General features: G+C 37.8%; 1 protein-coding gene across 4 annotated transcripts in view; it reads left to right on the top strand.

Annotated features, from left to right (window-relative positions):
* Positions 1-16,359, top strand: part of zgc:158464 (uncharacterized protein LOC791139 homolog) — a 103,859-nt gene that overhangs the window by 63,817 nt on the left and 23,683 nt on the right. For 3 of the 4 annotated variants that reach the window (XM_044142756.1, XM_044142741.1, XM_044142731.1), the window contains exon 3: positions 6,023-6,241. In XM_044142756.1, coding sequence (XP_043998691.1) covers positions 6,023-6,241 — 219 coding nt within the window. Of the gene's footprint in view, positions 1-6,022; positions 6,242-7,009; positions 7,112-16,359 lie in introns of all 4 variants that reach the window. The other variant, XM_044142749.1, reaches the window with a different exon arrangement.

Genomic DNA, 16,359 nt, shown 5'->3' with positions numbered 1-16,359 from the left:
ATGCGTTGATGTGTACCATTACATTGTAGCCTTGGCTGCATGCTCAGGGTCATTAACCAGTATCAGCTCTTTTACAGCTTGAGGTTTTCTTCTGAGATTCCCCTGCATCTTTAAATGAGCTGTAACAAGATTCTCTGATTTTGAGCATTCATGACTGTGTAATACCGCAACCGTGATGATGTGCTTAGGATGATTTGCTGTGTTAGTTTTCTGTTGCACATTGTATTCTGTTAATAGGATAAAATAGTAACTTATTGATTTCGTCTCACCAAAGTACAGTCATCTGCAAAGCTTGGAACAAACTGCAAATATGACTCTTTGGTATTTCTTTAATGATGGCTTTCTTCTTGCCACACTTTCATGTGCAGTGCATGATGAAACTATCCTGTTGATAGTCTCCTTCCTGACTGGTTGATTTCTTTTGTCTTTACTTTTAAATAATCTGTGTTGATTAGAATTCCCCATCTGTTTTCCATCAATCACACCAACTTCCTGTATCAGCCTCTTTGTTTATCTTTTCCTTTGTGGGAAGCTGATAACACCTGCCTGTTTCTTCTTCTCAAATGTTCTCCTCCCTTACTTTATACACTCTGTCCTGGTTTCTTTTTTTGAAACATCTCTGCCATCTCTTCCCAAAGCTCTCTGCCTTCTCTCTCTCCATCTCTGTTTGTTTGTCTGGTTGACTTCCGTCATCACCCGCCTTTGTCTTGTTTTCTGCTTTCATTGTGTTGTCTCTTTAGGGTTACGCTCTGCCCCAATGGGGAGATGAATCTCTGTATGTGTCACTGTGTTGGTGAAGACAGTGTTCAGATTCTATTCCCTTCGGCTGTCTACTGAAGCAAAAAAGAAATCTAACACACATCAGTGCAAGCATTAAGATACTGTTTAGCCATATCTCTTAGTTGATAAAGGTGACCTGGCTCTGTAGATCCTGCTGCAAGTTACGTCATTCTGTATCAACAGCCCAGATGACAGGACAGCCTACAGGAAAAACAGAATGAAGGCTTGAACCCAAAATAATGCAGGATCAAAAATATGTTGTTTTTTTTCTTTGTTTTGTTTTGTTTTCTGGGCTAAAGATAAAGAGAATTGGTTTCACTCTTTGCTTACAGCTTTCCTTTAATGTACCTATATATACATGTACATATACTTACACACGTGACAAACAGATGCTTCAGTGTGCAGCCACCGCAGGCTTGGCGCACTGAGTCGAGACAAAGGAAGAGACACTTTATTGCTGTTTTTATTTGGACCACAGGAGGCTGACAAAGGCATAGCAACCCACAAAAACACATCCTCCTTTAAAGACGGTTAAATGAGTTGTGCTTACAGAAAAAACCAACAGACTGGCTGCAGTATTTTAATGACATAAATTATATCAAAATAAGCAAGAGTTGATGTTAATTAATTCTTTTAAACTATGAGAGCAACATTTGAACACAAACACTGTGGGACTTTATTGTATGAAAAGCTTGAGACAAGAGTATCTTTCAGCTTTATTCACCAAGCTGAATGGCACTTTCAGTAAGGCTGCCACGGGTCAAGGAGCAATCACCTTTGCTTGTCAGCCCACTCTCTGACACTCGGTATTTGTGGACAACCGCTGATCAAGCAGAAAAAAAGAGAAAAAATGTCCCTGCTTCCATCTCAAGATCAACTGTGTTCACTCAAAACTCCAGGAAAATCTCAATGTCATGTCGCTGCTGTTTCTTCACAGGCAAACTTTTTCACATAGATCCATATTCTAAGACTTATCTCTTTCACATTGACCATATTGTTTCAGCAACAGACATACAACAGTTATGCAGTTGAAGTCGACTGAATGTCTACAGGAGAAACAAAAGGAGAGTGAATGAAGTCTAGCTTTTCTCTGTTTTTTCCGTTAACCTCATTAATGTTTTACCTTCCTGAAAAGATAACATTTTCTAAAGAAAAACTCAATGGATGAAGCAGGAGGAAAAGTCCTTCAAAGTCTAAGTGATTTTTGCTCATTGTATTCCAGGTGTGGGAAGTCAATTACATTTAATCCTTTATCGCACGCAAGAGATGCCCTCAATCAAACCCAGATATTCCCCACGCCTCTGAAAACTGGTTCTTTCCATTTCAGTGGGTGCAGATGAGCGGCAGTGAAGTCCAATAGCAGATAAATGTATTTTCTCTTCACGTCAAAAGCGTCAGGCGTACAATCAAAGAGCATTTATCCAGTTGTATTCCACTTTCTTGCAAATGCAATCAGTTTGTTAGAAAACAAGGACAATCGAGATTAGAGTGGTCTGGCCGATGAGGACCTCGAGGTCTGGTCAGCTCTTTGTGTGCAGCAGGATGCTGCTGCCAGGTTGGTTGCTGGTAATGTTGCTTGATTTAATCCAGAGCTCTCTGCCTGTCCATGCTCTGCAGTTATAATAAACTCTGATCCCTCCTTCCTAAAAGGTAGAATGCCAGCTTCATCTAAATACTTCAAGCAACAACCTGTTATTTTAAATAATGATTCACCCTGGTGTTTCTTATTCTCTCATAAGTGCATGTGATATATACAGTGCATGAGTGACAATAAGGAAATAAATCAGACTTCAATAGAAGAGATGTGAGAGGTTATAAAAAGAGAGGGGAAACGGCGCATCTGGAAAGGAACTTCAGGACATCCGGGGAGAGGAAAGGTAGGAGGAGCAGAAAGGGAGAGGGCGTGGCTGCCTGACCTCTGATCCCCAGCAGAGGATAGAAACCTAAGACAGAAGACAGACTGCAGCTGTGTTCCAACATGCAACCCCACGGTGTTGTCAATCACCATAATTTCCCTGGACAGATGTGTCCCGCCCAGGAGATGGACAGAAAATGACAGGAGGAGGGAAGGACTGGATGTAGAAGGGAAATGGGGTCAAGAGGGCAGCAATCTCCAAACAAAAACTTCTTGATTAGAGCCAGTTCTCTGCGGCAAATGGTACATAACTACAGAGAAAGACTCGTCCTAGCAGAAATCACTCATCTTATCAATAGTAAAACCTTTCTTTTTTTTCTCTTTGCTTATTTTACTCTATTCTAGAGATATCAGTTTCCTTGCAAGCAAAATAAAATCTAAAAATGATATAAGCAATATTTAGTGATTCAACTCAAAAACTGAAACTCGGTTACCGTATATGGATTCACTACACACATGCTTACTTTAATTTTCCTTTAAATATATACATTTTCTGTTGTTGTTCTCCATGGGAGTGTAAGCTATAATTGTGTTTTGCACTTGCAGGTGGCTATTATCAGGATCTGTATCAATGCTTACTAAAGGAAAATTGAGTGGAAGGAAAATATATTGTTGGAAATTATTATATCATTCAGAGAAGCAAACTCCATTTAATGGTTTTAGGTAGATTTTCAAGGCAATAAGCAACACAAGACTGTATTTCAAGACCTTCTAAACTTTAGGAAATAGTAAAAATCTTTGGAGCCATGTCATTTCCTGATGTTGATCCAAATTGTTTTATAAAGTTCGAAGTCAGTACAGATTTCTACCAGACCACTTCTCCTGATCACACATCCAAAAGTACCAATAGCGGATTTAATAATCCTAAATAAGTATTCTGCACAGCACATGGACATACTTTTCAATAAGTGGATATTTCTACATTGGAAAATAAATTTTTTTGGTGTAATGGAACACTTAAATTTTCTGAGGAACTCAGCTTTGTTTTTTCATTATTTATGATCGTCACAATTAGCAGAAATGATCACATTTCTTCACACTGTGTAAAATGTCTGTGTTTCACCTTTTTAATTAAATTATGAAAATGACTTTTTCGCCCAATTTTTTGTAGCTGTATTTTTACTGTTTACATCAAGGACTGCAGGTTTGTCTGGCTTACACTGTGGAACGAGCCTTGCCTCGTTCTGCCTCACCGCAGCCACCACCATCACCAGTAGCGGCTAGCTCCATTAGGCTCAACGCATTGCTCATTTTTCCGCAAGAGCTCCCTTGGGCTAAAAGGCAATTATGCAGTAGTGTGGCATAATATTTCATTCTTTTCACATTGCCTTGCGCTATGATTGTGCTGGTGTCTAACAGCTTCATGTGGCCTTGGAGGAAGGGTGCCGCCTCCTAACAACTTTATGTGAGTAGAGGAAGACTGGAGAGGGAAGCGGGGGGGCTCTCAAGGGCACAAGGCTTCATTAGCAGTCAGGTCTTTTTTACCTGCTTGCATGGAGAAGGAAAAGGGGTGGGCATGTGTCTTAGTTTTGGTTTGATGCTGTTAAGTAGATTTACAACGTGAATAAAAAAGGAAAGTATAGACTCAAGGTTGAATTGTGATCTTGCTATTACTTTCGCTATTTACACAAAAAAGTTATATTTAAGTGTTTTTGAAAAGCTGCTTTCTGTTTCTCAGGGAAGCACTTTTATCCCGTCTTTGAGGTGTTTGAGATAAGCATATTTGCTGCATTAAAGTAAATTTTTCAGACAGTTCAGCAGCCCACACATCCTTTCAGGGAACTGTATGTTTTTGATAATTTTGCACATTTGCAGATTAAAAAGAGGACATTACAAGAGGCATAACTACAGAAAAGACGGAGATCTGGAAACTGATTCATGATTTGAAAATCTAAGTTTAAAACATACTGTATTATTGTCTGAAGATTACAAAAAACAAAAAAGCCGTTATGTGCACGTTTTCGCACAACAATCATTGTAGATAAAAATCTACTCTTGTTGACATAGCAGCTATTTTTGTGTCTATTTTTTCTCTTGCCCTCAAATTTCAGCTTCCCTCTAAATCTCTGATTTGGCACAAATTGATCCCTCTGAGAGGTTGCTCTGGAAAGTGCTGGGCCAAAATTAAAAGTGTTTTTCATTTTCTAGTGGAGAGGTGGAATTATTATGACATTTTGGCATTTTTTTTCTTTTGCTTGTAGATAGCATGTTGCAGAGATTATTTTTGCCTTAAAAGTTTTCACAGTTTTTCTCATAGAACCACACACTTCAATTGTTGGGTTTTTACATTTAAACAGCAGTGTGCCATGCATTTGCAATTTAAACTAAATTAAATTATCTATGTTGAAGTATTGCCCTCAGAGTATTTTTATTCTGTGTTCTTTTTTTTATATGTTTTATGTTCTATCTGTGTGGGTCTTGCACAGAAATTTTTAAATCTTCCCTCACATTCTTGTTTTAAACCTTGGATTATGATTGTATCTAAATTTTCCCACTCCAGTTCATAGTGTACATTTGGTATTGTAGTCCTCCTAGAAGGTGAACTTTGTCTGCAGCTTCAAATCTTGTGAAGGCTTTACCAAGTTTTCTTTTATGATTACCCTATATTTTGCTCTGTCTTTGCATTCCTGCTTTCTTTTCAAAAAGCACCCCAAAGCATGATGTTTAGGATAAAATGTTTAAAGTTTACAGTTTGAGAATTGCAATAAAGAGTGGCATAATTTATTTCAAAGCTTTCATAAACATCTCTACCTGGGGGTGGTAATAACACTGGAGGGAGCTGTATGTTTAGAGGATATTGAAGTGCACCTGAGACCATTAGAACCTCTTACACTAGATATTGCAATAACTGGAAAAGGTATGTTATGTTTTGGCTGCAGTTTAACTAACGAGAAGATATTGCCGCATTGAGTTATTTTAGCATATTTTTTTATTTTACTTTCTTTATGTCTCATTTTTAACCATTCTATAACAAGTTTAAAAAAAGCAGCTGAAAAGCAATAAACAAAACAAAATTTAAAAAGAAAAAGGAAAAAAAAACATTAATTCAACAATTTTTAGATACCTGTCATTCGCAAGAACACAACGTGTTGACTGAAAAAAAGTGCAAGTGAAAGCATAAACTTATTTTACTGTCACTTTTTTATACATACAGCATATTTTTGTTTGGTTGTGAAGCAGCTTGTTCATTGTGACTTTGTCCTCATCCATTCATTCATCTTTTCTTATTTGGATTCATAGTATATGCATTGAAACTTGTTACCTTTATCTTGAAACTTTTTTAAAGGAAACTTCTCAGTAATTATGAATCTTTTCTTCTGACTGCAGAGATCAGATCTGGCGGTCGAGGCTCTAAGGATGGATCTGTCAGGCAGCTGCCCCTTTACGACACGCCATATGAGCCAATGGAAAATGGCGGCGACTCCGACCCTGAGCGCTTACGTTGCCCCAGGGAGAGCCGACTCCCCCAGGATGACGAGCGGCCCCCGGAAGAGTACGACCAACCGTGGGAGTGGAAGAAGGAGAGGATTTCCAAAGCCTTTGCAGGTATAAGCCTGAACTTATCTGTTCCCAGTCATGGTGAATATTAAACAGTAGGTGCAGTTGAAACTGGCTGTGATATACTTCTGTGAAGAGAGGGATGCATGTGCTCCTTTGGTCCTGACTTAAACTTCAGCTCAGTTCTAAATTCTGTTCTGTTTCTTGAGCAATGTTGCTGTCCTTTCTGAACTTAAGACTGTACCTCTTACAGTTAATCTCTGTTTAGTTTTGCAGACATTTCTTTATAGATATGTCAAATGTATGACTCGTTAATTCTCTTTTGCTTTACTAACTTGACTTTTGCTTTTCCAGCTCCAACCGATTTTGTAATAGGCTTCTGCCAGGTTCTGATGGTTCTGATGGTGCTGCTGCTGCTTTAGCCTCTTAGTTTATACTTCTTTTATCTTTTTTTTTTTCTTTCCTGCTAGATTCATTTTGCAGGTGTCCGGGCTAAAGTTTGCTGTTATGATCCATCACCTTCCATTTCAAAATGAGTTGATACCTAAGCTGCTCAAGAAGGGGGCTGGTCGGTTTGCAGATGCATGTAGGTGCAGGTAGCGACTGTAGCCTGAGAGCTTGAGCATGGCTAACACAGCCATAACATCAAACAGGGCTGTTCCTTTAAAGACTGTGCCTTTGGAAGACATATATATACTTCAAATTACAAAAAACTATTGAACTCGAGTTAGAGAAAAAAATCTACTACCTTGAATATTTTTTATCACCCATTTTCTCTTTATACGTATTTTTTTCTTTTTTTTTATTCTTGAACAGCTCTGCTTTGTTATGACTGCATTAGCTACGAGGGCTCTGTAAGTGGAACTGGATCAGATCCCCCTGGAAGAAAGGACTCCACTTCTTCTAAATCCCTCACAGGTACCACTGGAAATGGACTGGGAAGTGTCTTTCTTTCTGTTTATAAAGTATGCTCTTTTTAGACACTAATGCCTTGGGGATCCTTAAGGTCTTAGTAGGATTGCCTTTGAGTCGGCCCACCAAAAGCCTTCTTTGTAGAAGGTTAATTAGTCCTGTTTTCATCCCTATTTGGATCTAAAATGCCATTTTTTCAAAATCGACCCACTATAATCAATGATGTAAAATGTGGCCTAATTCGAATGACATTATCAGGATGCTGCATGGGGTTTGAAGTGGACTCCAAAAGGCAAATGGTTGGAAAAAATTATTCAAATTAGCCCTTTATAGATACAAGTGTAGCAAGTGCAATTAACATTTGCTGGTGCTCAGAAGAAGAGGTGGTGGGGTGATGGGTGTTCAGGGCGAAACTCTTCTGCAGCTACAAGAGCGCAGCTGAGAGAAAACAATTAACACTGCAGTTAGAGAAACACTGACATGCTCTACGGCCCTTTTACTGTAGAGCCGCAGTTACAGAAAACGCGGCATATTGTTTCCTTTCTACAGCTGACTGGCTGTGCAAACTCAGAATGATAATTCAGAATACACAGAAACAACATGTATCCATTCTGGCTGTTATGTCTAAAAATACCAAAAAAGCACACTTTTAACATCTTTAAAAATGTAATTTACAAATAGAAAAAAACTATTCTAATTTGTTAAATTGTTGTATCAAGCAGCTTTCGTTTAAAAATAATTTATGTTTTTTCTCTATGTATATCAAAAAATATTTGTTAAATTTATATTTCAGACTTGGAAGTGTTTGAAGACACTGACGTGACTTAATCGTTAATCAAGAAATACTTTATTTTTGCAACTACTAATTACTTAAACACTCTCTTCAAGAATATGCAAATTAGCTGTAGTGCTTTTGTAATTTTCCATCATTGTGCTTAAGTCATTCACTGCTTGAAAGATTGGGTGACACACTCACCATGCATCACAGCAGACCATATTTACTATTAAAACCAAATCCTTCAGACATCCTCACTCGCACCTGGTCAGGGGGACTCAATGAGCCTGCATGTGTTGTCAGTATTTCCATATTCGCAACATAATTCTGAAATAATTTCTCCGCATTATGTTTAACATCATGTTTTCAAGGTTAATTAGACTTGGAAGGAGTTATAAAAGTGTCTCTGCAGGGTGCACTTTCTTTCCCATCCCCTGATGATCAGGAAAACATGTACAGAAATGATATGGACAATATGTTTTTACAATTAAAAAACATACTGTCACTATGGTATGTTTGAATTCTACTTAAGTTTGATAAACAAGCTAGGATGAAATTGACAAAATAAGACAGGTTGAAGATTAGAAGAAACAAGTGTTCAAAATACAAACTTGTTTTTAAAAAATGTCTCGACCTTGAGGTTTCCCCTGTTGGACATTTTCATAGTTGGGAACACTTATTGCCATATTTCTGGTTTCAAAAATGTCAGACTTCAAAAATGATATGTTTAAAATTGGAAAATTTATAGGACGTGCAACTGTGTTAGACATTCAGACCCTAACACCAGATTTTGTATATTTTGCAGTACAGCAAAACGATGTTTAAATTTGGTATGGCCACACCATTTCATGGAGAATTATCCAAGAATACTGATCTTTTTTGATTGTGAAATAGTGTTTAAGCAATAATAAATTTTGCATCAGATTATTGGTGCAGGCATGACTATTTAATTTCGAAGAGATCAGTAACAATAGCAATAAACGTTCCTTTGGCTCTTCCAGTTTGGACCCCTAAATAGAGATGTTACCTCTGATAACTGTCTAAAATCACTGAGATGGTTCACTTACAATTTACTTGGTAGCCATAAGACCAATAGAAGGGCTGTGTTTTAATATGCATCTACTTTTAGTGTGTGTAGTCTCATGTGACAACAGGGAGCTTGCAAAGTCATGAATCTCATTTGAAGAGGTGGAAGAATAGGCTGAGGGGAGTGTTTAGCATATGATGAAAGTACCAGTCTGTAACATCCACATTACATAAAGATCATATCACTTGTGAACCCAGTCAGCCTGAAAACACAGCAAAACATCATAATATTTTGAAAAATCTTAGTTGGTTTGAAGATTTTAGAAAACTGATGACAAAGGACTTTCTTATATTCCTGTAAGTAGTTCTGAGCTGAAAGAATTGCCATGTAACCATCTATTCGTCTGTCATACTCCAAAGTTTTGCTTAACTTTTGTGTGCTTCTTTGATGTCCTCCCATTGCTCTGTTTCTGCCTGAAATTAAAAGTTAATCCCTTACCTTCTCCCCCTCAATATTTTTCTGTCAAACGGTATTCAGACGAGATTGTTTAGGGTTTTGTTCACTAACACATTCCTGTTTCAGCTCTCCCCTTAAAAACAGTACCCCCTGTTTTGATGATGATTTACCTAGTTCTTCTGGAATTTCAGATGGTTGACTTGGAATGAAAGACATTGGTAGTTAAGTTGTGTCTTTAAAGAGGAATGCATGTCTGCTTTGATTATTGCACTGGTGCATACAGAGGTCCTGCAATCAGACAAAAAAGAAAATGAGTTTGAAAAACGGAAAGGTATCTTAGACACAAGCTTTGCCAAACCAACTTGTTTGCTTTCTCAGGTATCAGCATTGACCAGCCTTGGATCTAGACATCAAGAGGCTTACACAAACGCTCCTACCTTTTGAAGTGTAAGCTGGTGTGTGTCTGATCTCTGTAATCTCCCTAACTTCAATGTTATTCCATTCAGCTCTTTGGTATAGAAGTGTGCTCCTGGAAACCAGTTCCACCTACTTTATTTATCTTAACATCATAGTCTTCTGACACTTGCATTTTTATTTCCGGGATCTGAAATAATACAGGTATGTAAATTTCTAGGCTGTGCCATTCTTTCAACTGGTTTCTGTTAGTAGAAGTGCACATAAACCCTTCATATTTTACATACACATGATGCAATCTAGCTTAGATGTACTATATTGAAATGACAGGTCCTATGGCAGAAATATCAGTGAATCAAAAGTCAGAAAGAATTTTCAAAAAAATGCCAGAGAAATTCTTTCCAATAACAACTTTGCTTTGCTCTTTAGAGGAAAGCATTGAAGTATTTAACCCACCTTTGATTAATTTGCAGAAAGCCACATACTATTGTTCGTACAACTCCATAATTGTTAGGTACTTGCACTTGTCTCAACATTGGGACTTAATCAATGCCAATAAAATATTGGATCAAAGAAAAGTACAGCAGTCTTCAACATGGTTTATTTTCATGATTTTTATGGATTTTTTTCTCTCCAATTTGGTGGCAAAAAAAGTTTTATTTTTTAGGTTGATAGTTAATATGCAGAGAATACTTGAACTATGACAGATCTCAGATGCATCAGTGCATCAATCACTTTATAACTGTTTGGGAGCTTGATTGTAGATGGGTAGTGCAATCCCCATTATCATTTCTTGAGTAGGATGGCCACTGCCACTATGATTAGCCGTCCTCCAGATTACTAGAGCTATCTTCCACTGATTTTTATCTGGTTTCTGGTGACCCTTTTTCTCGATTTTCTGGTCTTTTGGTTTTCATAGAAATATTTTAATATTTAGTGTACACTATTAGTCATTTTTTGGGGGGCTTGTATAACTAGAAGTTTTCAACAAAACAAATTAAAACAATAACATCCTGACTGTACTTTATGCTAAAGGTTCACTGATGAGTATGTGGTGGTCAGTACCAATCTCCATTTTTTTACTAAGCCTTGTCCAAAATCATTTATTATTATTTTAGAGTAAAGACAAAATCATTAGTGTTTTAGTTATTAGTAATAAGAGCTAGTATTATAAAAACAGCAGTACCCATGGTTATTTTAAGATTTCCAAATCCCTAACCCTAACTTCATTACTTTATTTAATGTTCAGCCCTCTTGTTTCAGAAGCATAAAAACATTTACATTTTATATGCTAATAAATTTGATGGAAACAAAGCTTCTTTGAAAAAAGTGGTGATTAATCAACATTTGCAGCCTTAAAATCACTTTTTAAGTTGAGTGTGAAACAACAAACCCCTACCTACAGGCTGCCTCTATGGAATAACACAGTAGCACAATCACTTTCAGAGACTATTTATCTTTATCAGCAGTAAAAGAAGAGAAGCAGAGTAATGCGCCATGCGGCAGCCCTTCTTTCGCACCTTTCACTCGCAAACTCGCCTCTTCACGACACTTGGTCTGCTGTTATTATTCACTACTGGACTATCTCCTGACAGGTATGCAATGGAATGTAAATTTCCTGCCTTGTTAGGGTGTTGGGAGGCTGTGTACTTGGAGTTTGGTTAATCACTCATCCTCACTCTTCTGCCTCTGAAAACACGCACTCGCCACAACCCCTTCCTGCCTGCCTCCTGGCAGCTCAGAGGGTGATGGATGAGTCTGGAGATGAAGTGTATGGATACCCAGCAGAATTTCACCATCTATACTAATGCTCCAAACTTTGGTACCACAATAAAATCCCAGAAGAAAACTAATATATGTTATTGAAAAAAAAAAAAAAAGCAATCCATTCCAGTCAGGTAAAATTTATTTACTAACCTTTCAATGGAATAAATTGCAAAAATAGGATAAAATCTCATTCAATTACTCAGAGAGCTTCACAAATTGGCTCTAGTGAGCAGTGGGAGGTCCTGATGCCCATCTGTGTAAGAGGACAAATATCTGAGAGTGTGTAAACAATGACTCAGTGGTCCTCAACCGACAGCTGCACTAAATTTGATCTGCCAAACTGGGGTTGCACTGATCCATTTTTTTCACATTCAAAACCGAAATAGATATCTGAGGTTTAGAAATGACCGATTCAATATAAAATAAATAGTGATGAATTAACTATTTCTACACAGAAATAAATGTGTAGAATTATAAATTTATTTCATAACGCTGCACCAGTACAGTACACTTAAATACAACAGTAGTTTCACATTCTTAGTCAAACACGTAAAATCAACACAATTTTAATTTATCCATTCAATGCAATTAGAATCATAACAACTAATGCAAAATAAATAATAAAGAAATTGAAATTGACAAAAGTAATAGATTGGCTACATTGGTCAAACATGTAAAATACAAATGAGTAAGAGTTCTTTGTATGTGACACAAGAACATCTGTTAGAGTCAAAACAAATGCAAAGACTCTGAAAACGGGATTTTACCTCATAGGATTATTATAACAATGTCTTAACTTCTTAACTTAAAATCTCTTCTGATTACTGATGAACACGTTTATCCTTTTCATTAAAATCTATTCTGTTAATTCACAGGCTTTTAGTGTATTTTTCGTGTAAAGCAACAGTTGTTTAAAAAGAAATGGGCAAGTCAGACAAAGAAAAGGTCTTCTTGCACCTCTTGGCTTGTGTGTTTTAGCCGTAGCTATGTAGTGTCAGCCACCCACAGATGTGGACATCTTGCCTTGGGAAATCTGACCCTCAAAATAACAGAAGTAGGATTGAACACTGATACCTCATCTGGTTGTCCAGGGTCCTTTACATTTCCTGCAGGAGATCACAGGTCTTGGAAAAAGAAGTTTTACTATTTTTTAGTGAACCTCTACGACATTAACGACCCAGGAATCTGAAACCCTGAGTTTAATGTTCTAAAATAAATAATTGATTCAGTTACAGTTCTGCTTCTTCTGCCTCTGAAAACAGCAGCTTCGCCACAACCCCTGCTGATAACCTTGCTGACAGCCCTCTTTCATGAGCCTCAAATGTGTCCTGCCGTCTTCAGACCGCTGCCACTGGTCTTATCTTCACTCACACACATTGGCCACACACAACAACACTGCAACCATCCCTCACGGAGCACAGAAGCAGGCAGGTCTTCGCCAGCTTGACCCACATGGAGGCTCTGGCTGGCCAGCTGTCAGTAACCCATCTTTTGTTTTCTCTATATGGAAGATTGGGGGGTAAAAGCTTTGCTGCCCATTCATCTCTATCACCTGTTTGCCTGCACCTTTTTCTTTTTAATACAAACACACCATCTTTCAAAATAGATCTACTTTGTGAAAAAGAGTGGGACCGTATAATGTGACGGATGCGGTGTGCAGAGAATTATGAGGTGGCATTTCGGTTTCCCCGGAGCATTACACTGTTGTTATCTGTAATAATTTAGGTGCAGATGGGGAAAAACACGTTTTCAGGAGAGCCGGGTTTTGTGTGCAGAACTACCCTGCTCATAGTGTGCGGCATAAACATTACCATCTTCCAGCTTGTTGTGAATATGCATGTAATTAGCCAACTAAATTAAGCAGAACTAGACTGAATGCCATTGGTGGAAACAAGCAGAGCTGATGATTTATGATGCTGAACTATTTAGACTGATGGAGTGTCATGAACTAATAAAAGGCTCTGGTAAACAAATACTTAGCATTAAAAATAGCGGTTCTTCTGAAAGAAAAAGAGAGAAAGTAGCAAAAATGTTCAGCATTTTAACTATGCTGAACATTATAAATAAACAAGCAAGACACATACAGCGTCCCATAGATTTCACGGGGCGAATGTTTCATGTGCTGCCAATTTTGTGCTTTCAGTTTGAATGACAGGTGCTTTGTTGATTCAGAATCAATAATCTGCTTTTGTCTATAGAAATAGTTATTTACTAATGTGGATTGGGGATTATGTAGATGAGAACGAGGCATATCGATCACAATGAAACCAGATTAGATGGCAAGGCAGACACAAAGCTTTTATTCCACCTTTGGAGGAACTCATTTGAATTTTTATTGTTTATTCGTATTTCACAGAGAAAAACAGACGGTAAAAACCCTCCAAACTCTGTAAGGGTAGCTCTAAAGATGTGCCAAGATAGCATTAATGAGTTGTGCTACCCAAGTAGTACCTAAAGTTTATCACAAAGAGAAAACTATTTATGACTCTTGTGTTTTGTTACATTGTCGTATTATAGCCACAAGCTGAAGACTGTTTTTGGGGTTATTTTATGCTATAGACAAACTCGACGTGGAATTGTGATGCGGAAAGTAATGCATGGAACATATTAAAATTTGCCAAGGTGAGCATTAAGCGCCAAGAGGTCAGGAGCTGCAGAGATCCACAGCTCAGGTGCGAAAATTTAGTGTTGCACACCACAATTCTGTCCATGATGGAAGATTGAAAGCAATTATTGAAAGAAAGACGGGAAGTCACAGCCATGTTGGGTACACAGCAAACAAGGGGAAAAAGATAGTCAAAGAACAGGATGCTTAGATTTAACTGAGAAAAAACCAGTTGTTGTGGCACACCTGTCAGACACACATTTATGCTGTTCTGCTACGTAGGATCATAATAAAGTATATTGACAAAATGTCACAGACTTTCAGAGATATTAATACTTTTGTAAGGCTCTTTAAGGAGACATTGACGATTCATTCCTACTGTGGTTTATTTTGTGTGCTTGCTATTGATGCAAAGTTCAGCAAGTTGCCCACAAAACTCACAGTCCTGCACCAGCTCGATTTAAGAAAGCAAGTTTAATTAGCATTGAGTGTAAATGGTTAACACAAGTCAGTGCACCTAGACTTTAATTTTAATTTGCTTTTGCTTTGAAAGAAAGCTTCAATGTAGGGATGTGCTTGTGAATGCTGCAGTAAGACATGTACAACAAGTGAAGGCCTTGAGACTTTCAATACTATATAATACAGGGGTGGGCAATTAATTTCTTCAGGGGGCCGCATGAAAAATATGAAATATGTTGGAGGGCCGATCCAGCAATGACTCAAATTTAATCTTGACTCATTATTCATTTTCTCATACCTCTTGTTGTAATAAAATATTTAAATCATATTCTTTTGTTAAGAAGAATATTCAGTAAAAATTAATAAAAATAAAAAAACAATTTGTGGTTTGGCTGAAGTGAGAATTAACAAATTAATAGTTAAAAAAAATATCGTCATCACATCTGAATTTATTTTTAACTTTTTAATCTCTCCACAATTGAAATGGTGTGTGTTATATTAATCAACTGATCAACTGCATATATGAGCAATAAATGGTTTTAAGTGTTGGAAAAGCCTGACTAACAGATGAGCAGCTGGGCAGTGTCCCGTATGTCACAGCTCTCATCCAAAGCCAGGGAAAATACCGGTACTCAAAATCATTCACGCTGTCTTTCAGTTGCAGCACCAGGTTCGTCGCGATGTCCTCCATCCTTCTCCGTTTGCGGGAGAGGGAGATGTTCTCAAAAGCGTCTTTTTTCTCAGGACATATTAGCACTGCTTAATGTACTCTCCGTCAGAGAAAGGTTTGCTCTTCCTAGCAATCTTGTGGGATATGACAAAACTTGCCTTGACTGCAGCTCCTCTAGATGCCAGGCGTTTTGTAAAAAGTGTTTGTTGAGCTTGCAACTTGGCTACGAGTACAGACGACTCAGTGACGTGCTCTTTCTCTGAAAAGTTCTTGTATCTCTTCTGGCAAACAAGGTGGAAAATATTATATTCCTTTAAGCAACAAACTAAACACACGGCCTTGCCTTTGACTTCAATAAAGAAATATTTCGCTGTCCATGCCTTGTTAAAAATGCAGAATTCGAATCAACTTTTCTTTTTTACCGTGAGATGACATTTTGGTATTCGGCTGCTAGCATCACTTGTTGTTGCTGTGCGTTAGCATTTATATGCGATGCATTCATAAGCGGTGCGTCAAGCCCTTTCAAAATAAAAGACAGCTGTGTCGCATGCACTCGAAAATACGGTGTTTTGTTTTGACTGAGGACAGATGAACGTGATATCTGGCCTTGAGACTTAAAATGCCCAGGTCTGATATAATATATAAAAGGCAAGGCAATCGGATTTTTATTTAAATGGAAAAAATTGCATTAAATCAATTTCATAAATTTTCACAGTACTAAATGCAATTATTCAGCTGTGCAAACAATCGAGTCTTAGCCACTTTCGCCCACAGCATCTCCTCATCCCCACAGTGAGGCTGGAGAGTTCAGGCAGCCTTTGGCTCCCCAAACAATTACACGCTAATCTGCAATGTGAAATGAGAATTGGGCTTTTAATCTCATAGCAAAGGAGTCCCCTACTTCACCACAAAATAGAGAAAGTCTTATTAGGTCTTGGAGTTTCTGACCTTCTGCTGCCATTGCACCACCAACCCAAACATTTTCCACCAGTATAGACTGCAAAAGATCTTTTCCTCCAGCAACCTATTGGTAGATTTTCCCCACGACACCGCCAGCCTAGCTATTTAATTGCTTGTCAGA

The sequence above is a fragment of the Gambusia affinis genome, linkage group LG02 (genome assembly GCF_019740435.1).
Source record: "Gambusia affinis linkage group LG02, SWU_Gaff_1.0, whole genome shotgun sequence".
NCBI lineage: Eukaryota > Metazoa > Chordata > Actinopteri > Cyprinodontiformes > Poeciliidae > Gambusia > Gambusia affinis.
Note: the sequence above shows the minus strand (reverse complement) of the source record. Positions and strands in the feature narration are given on the sequence as shown.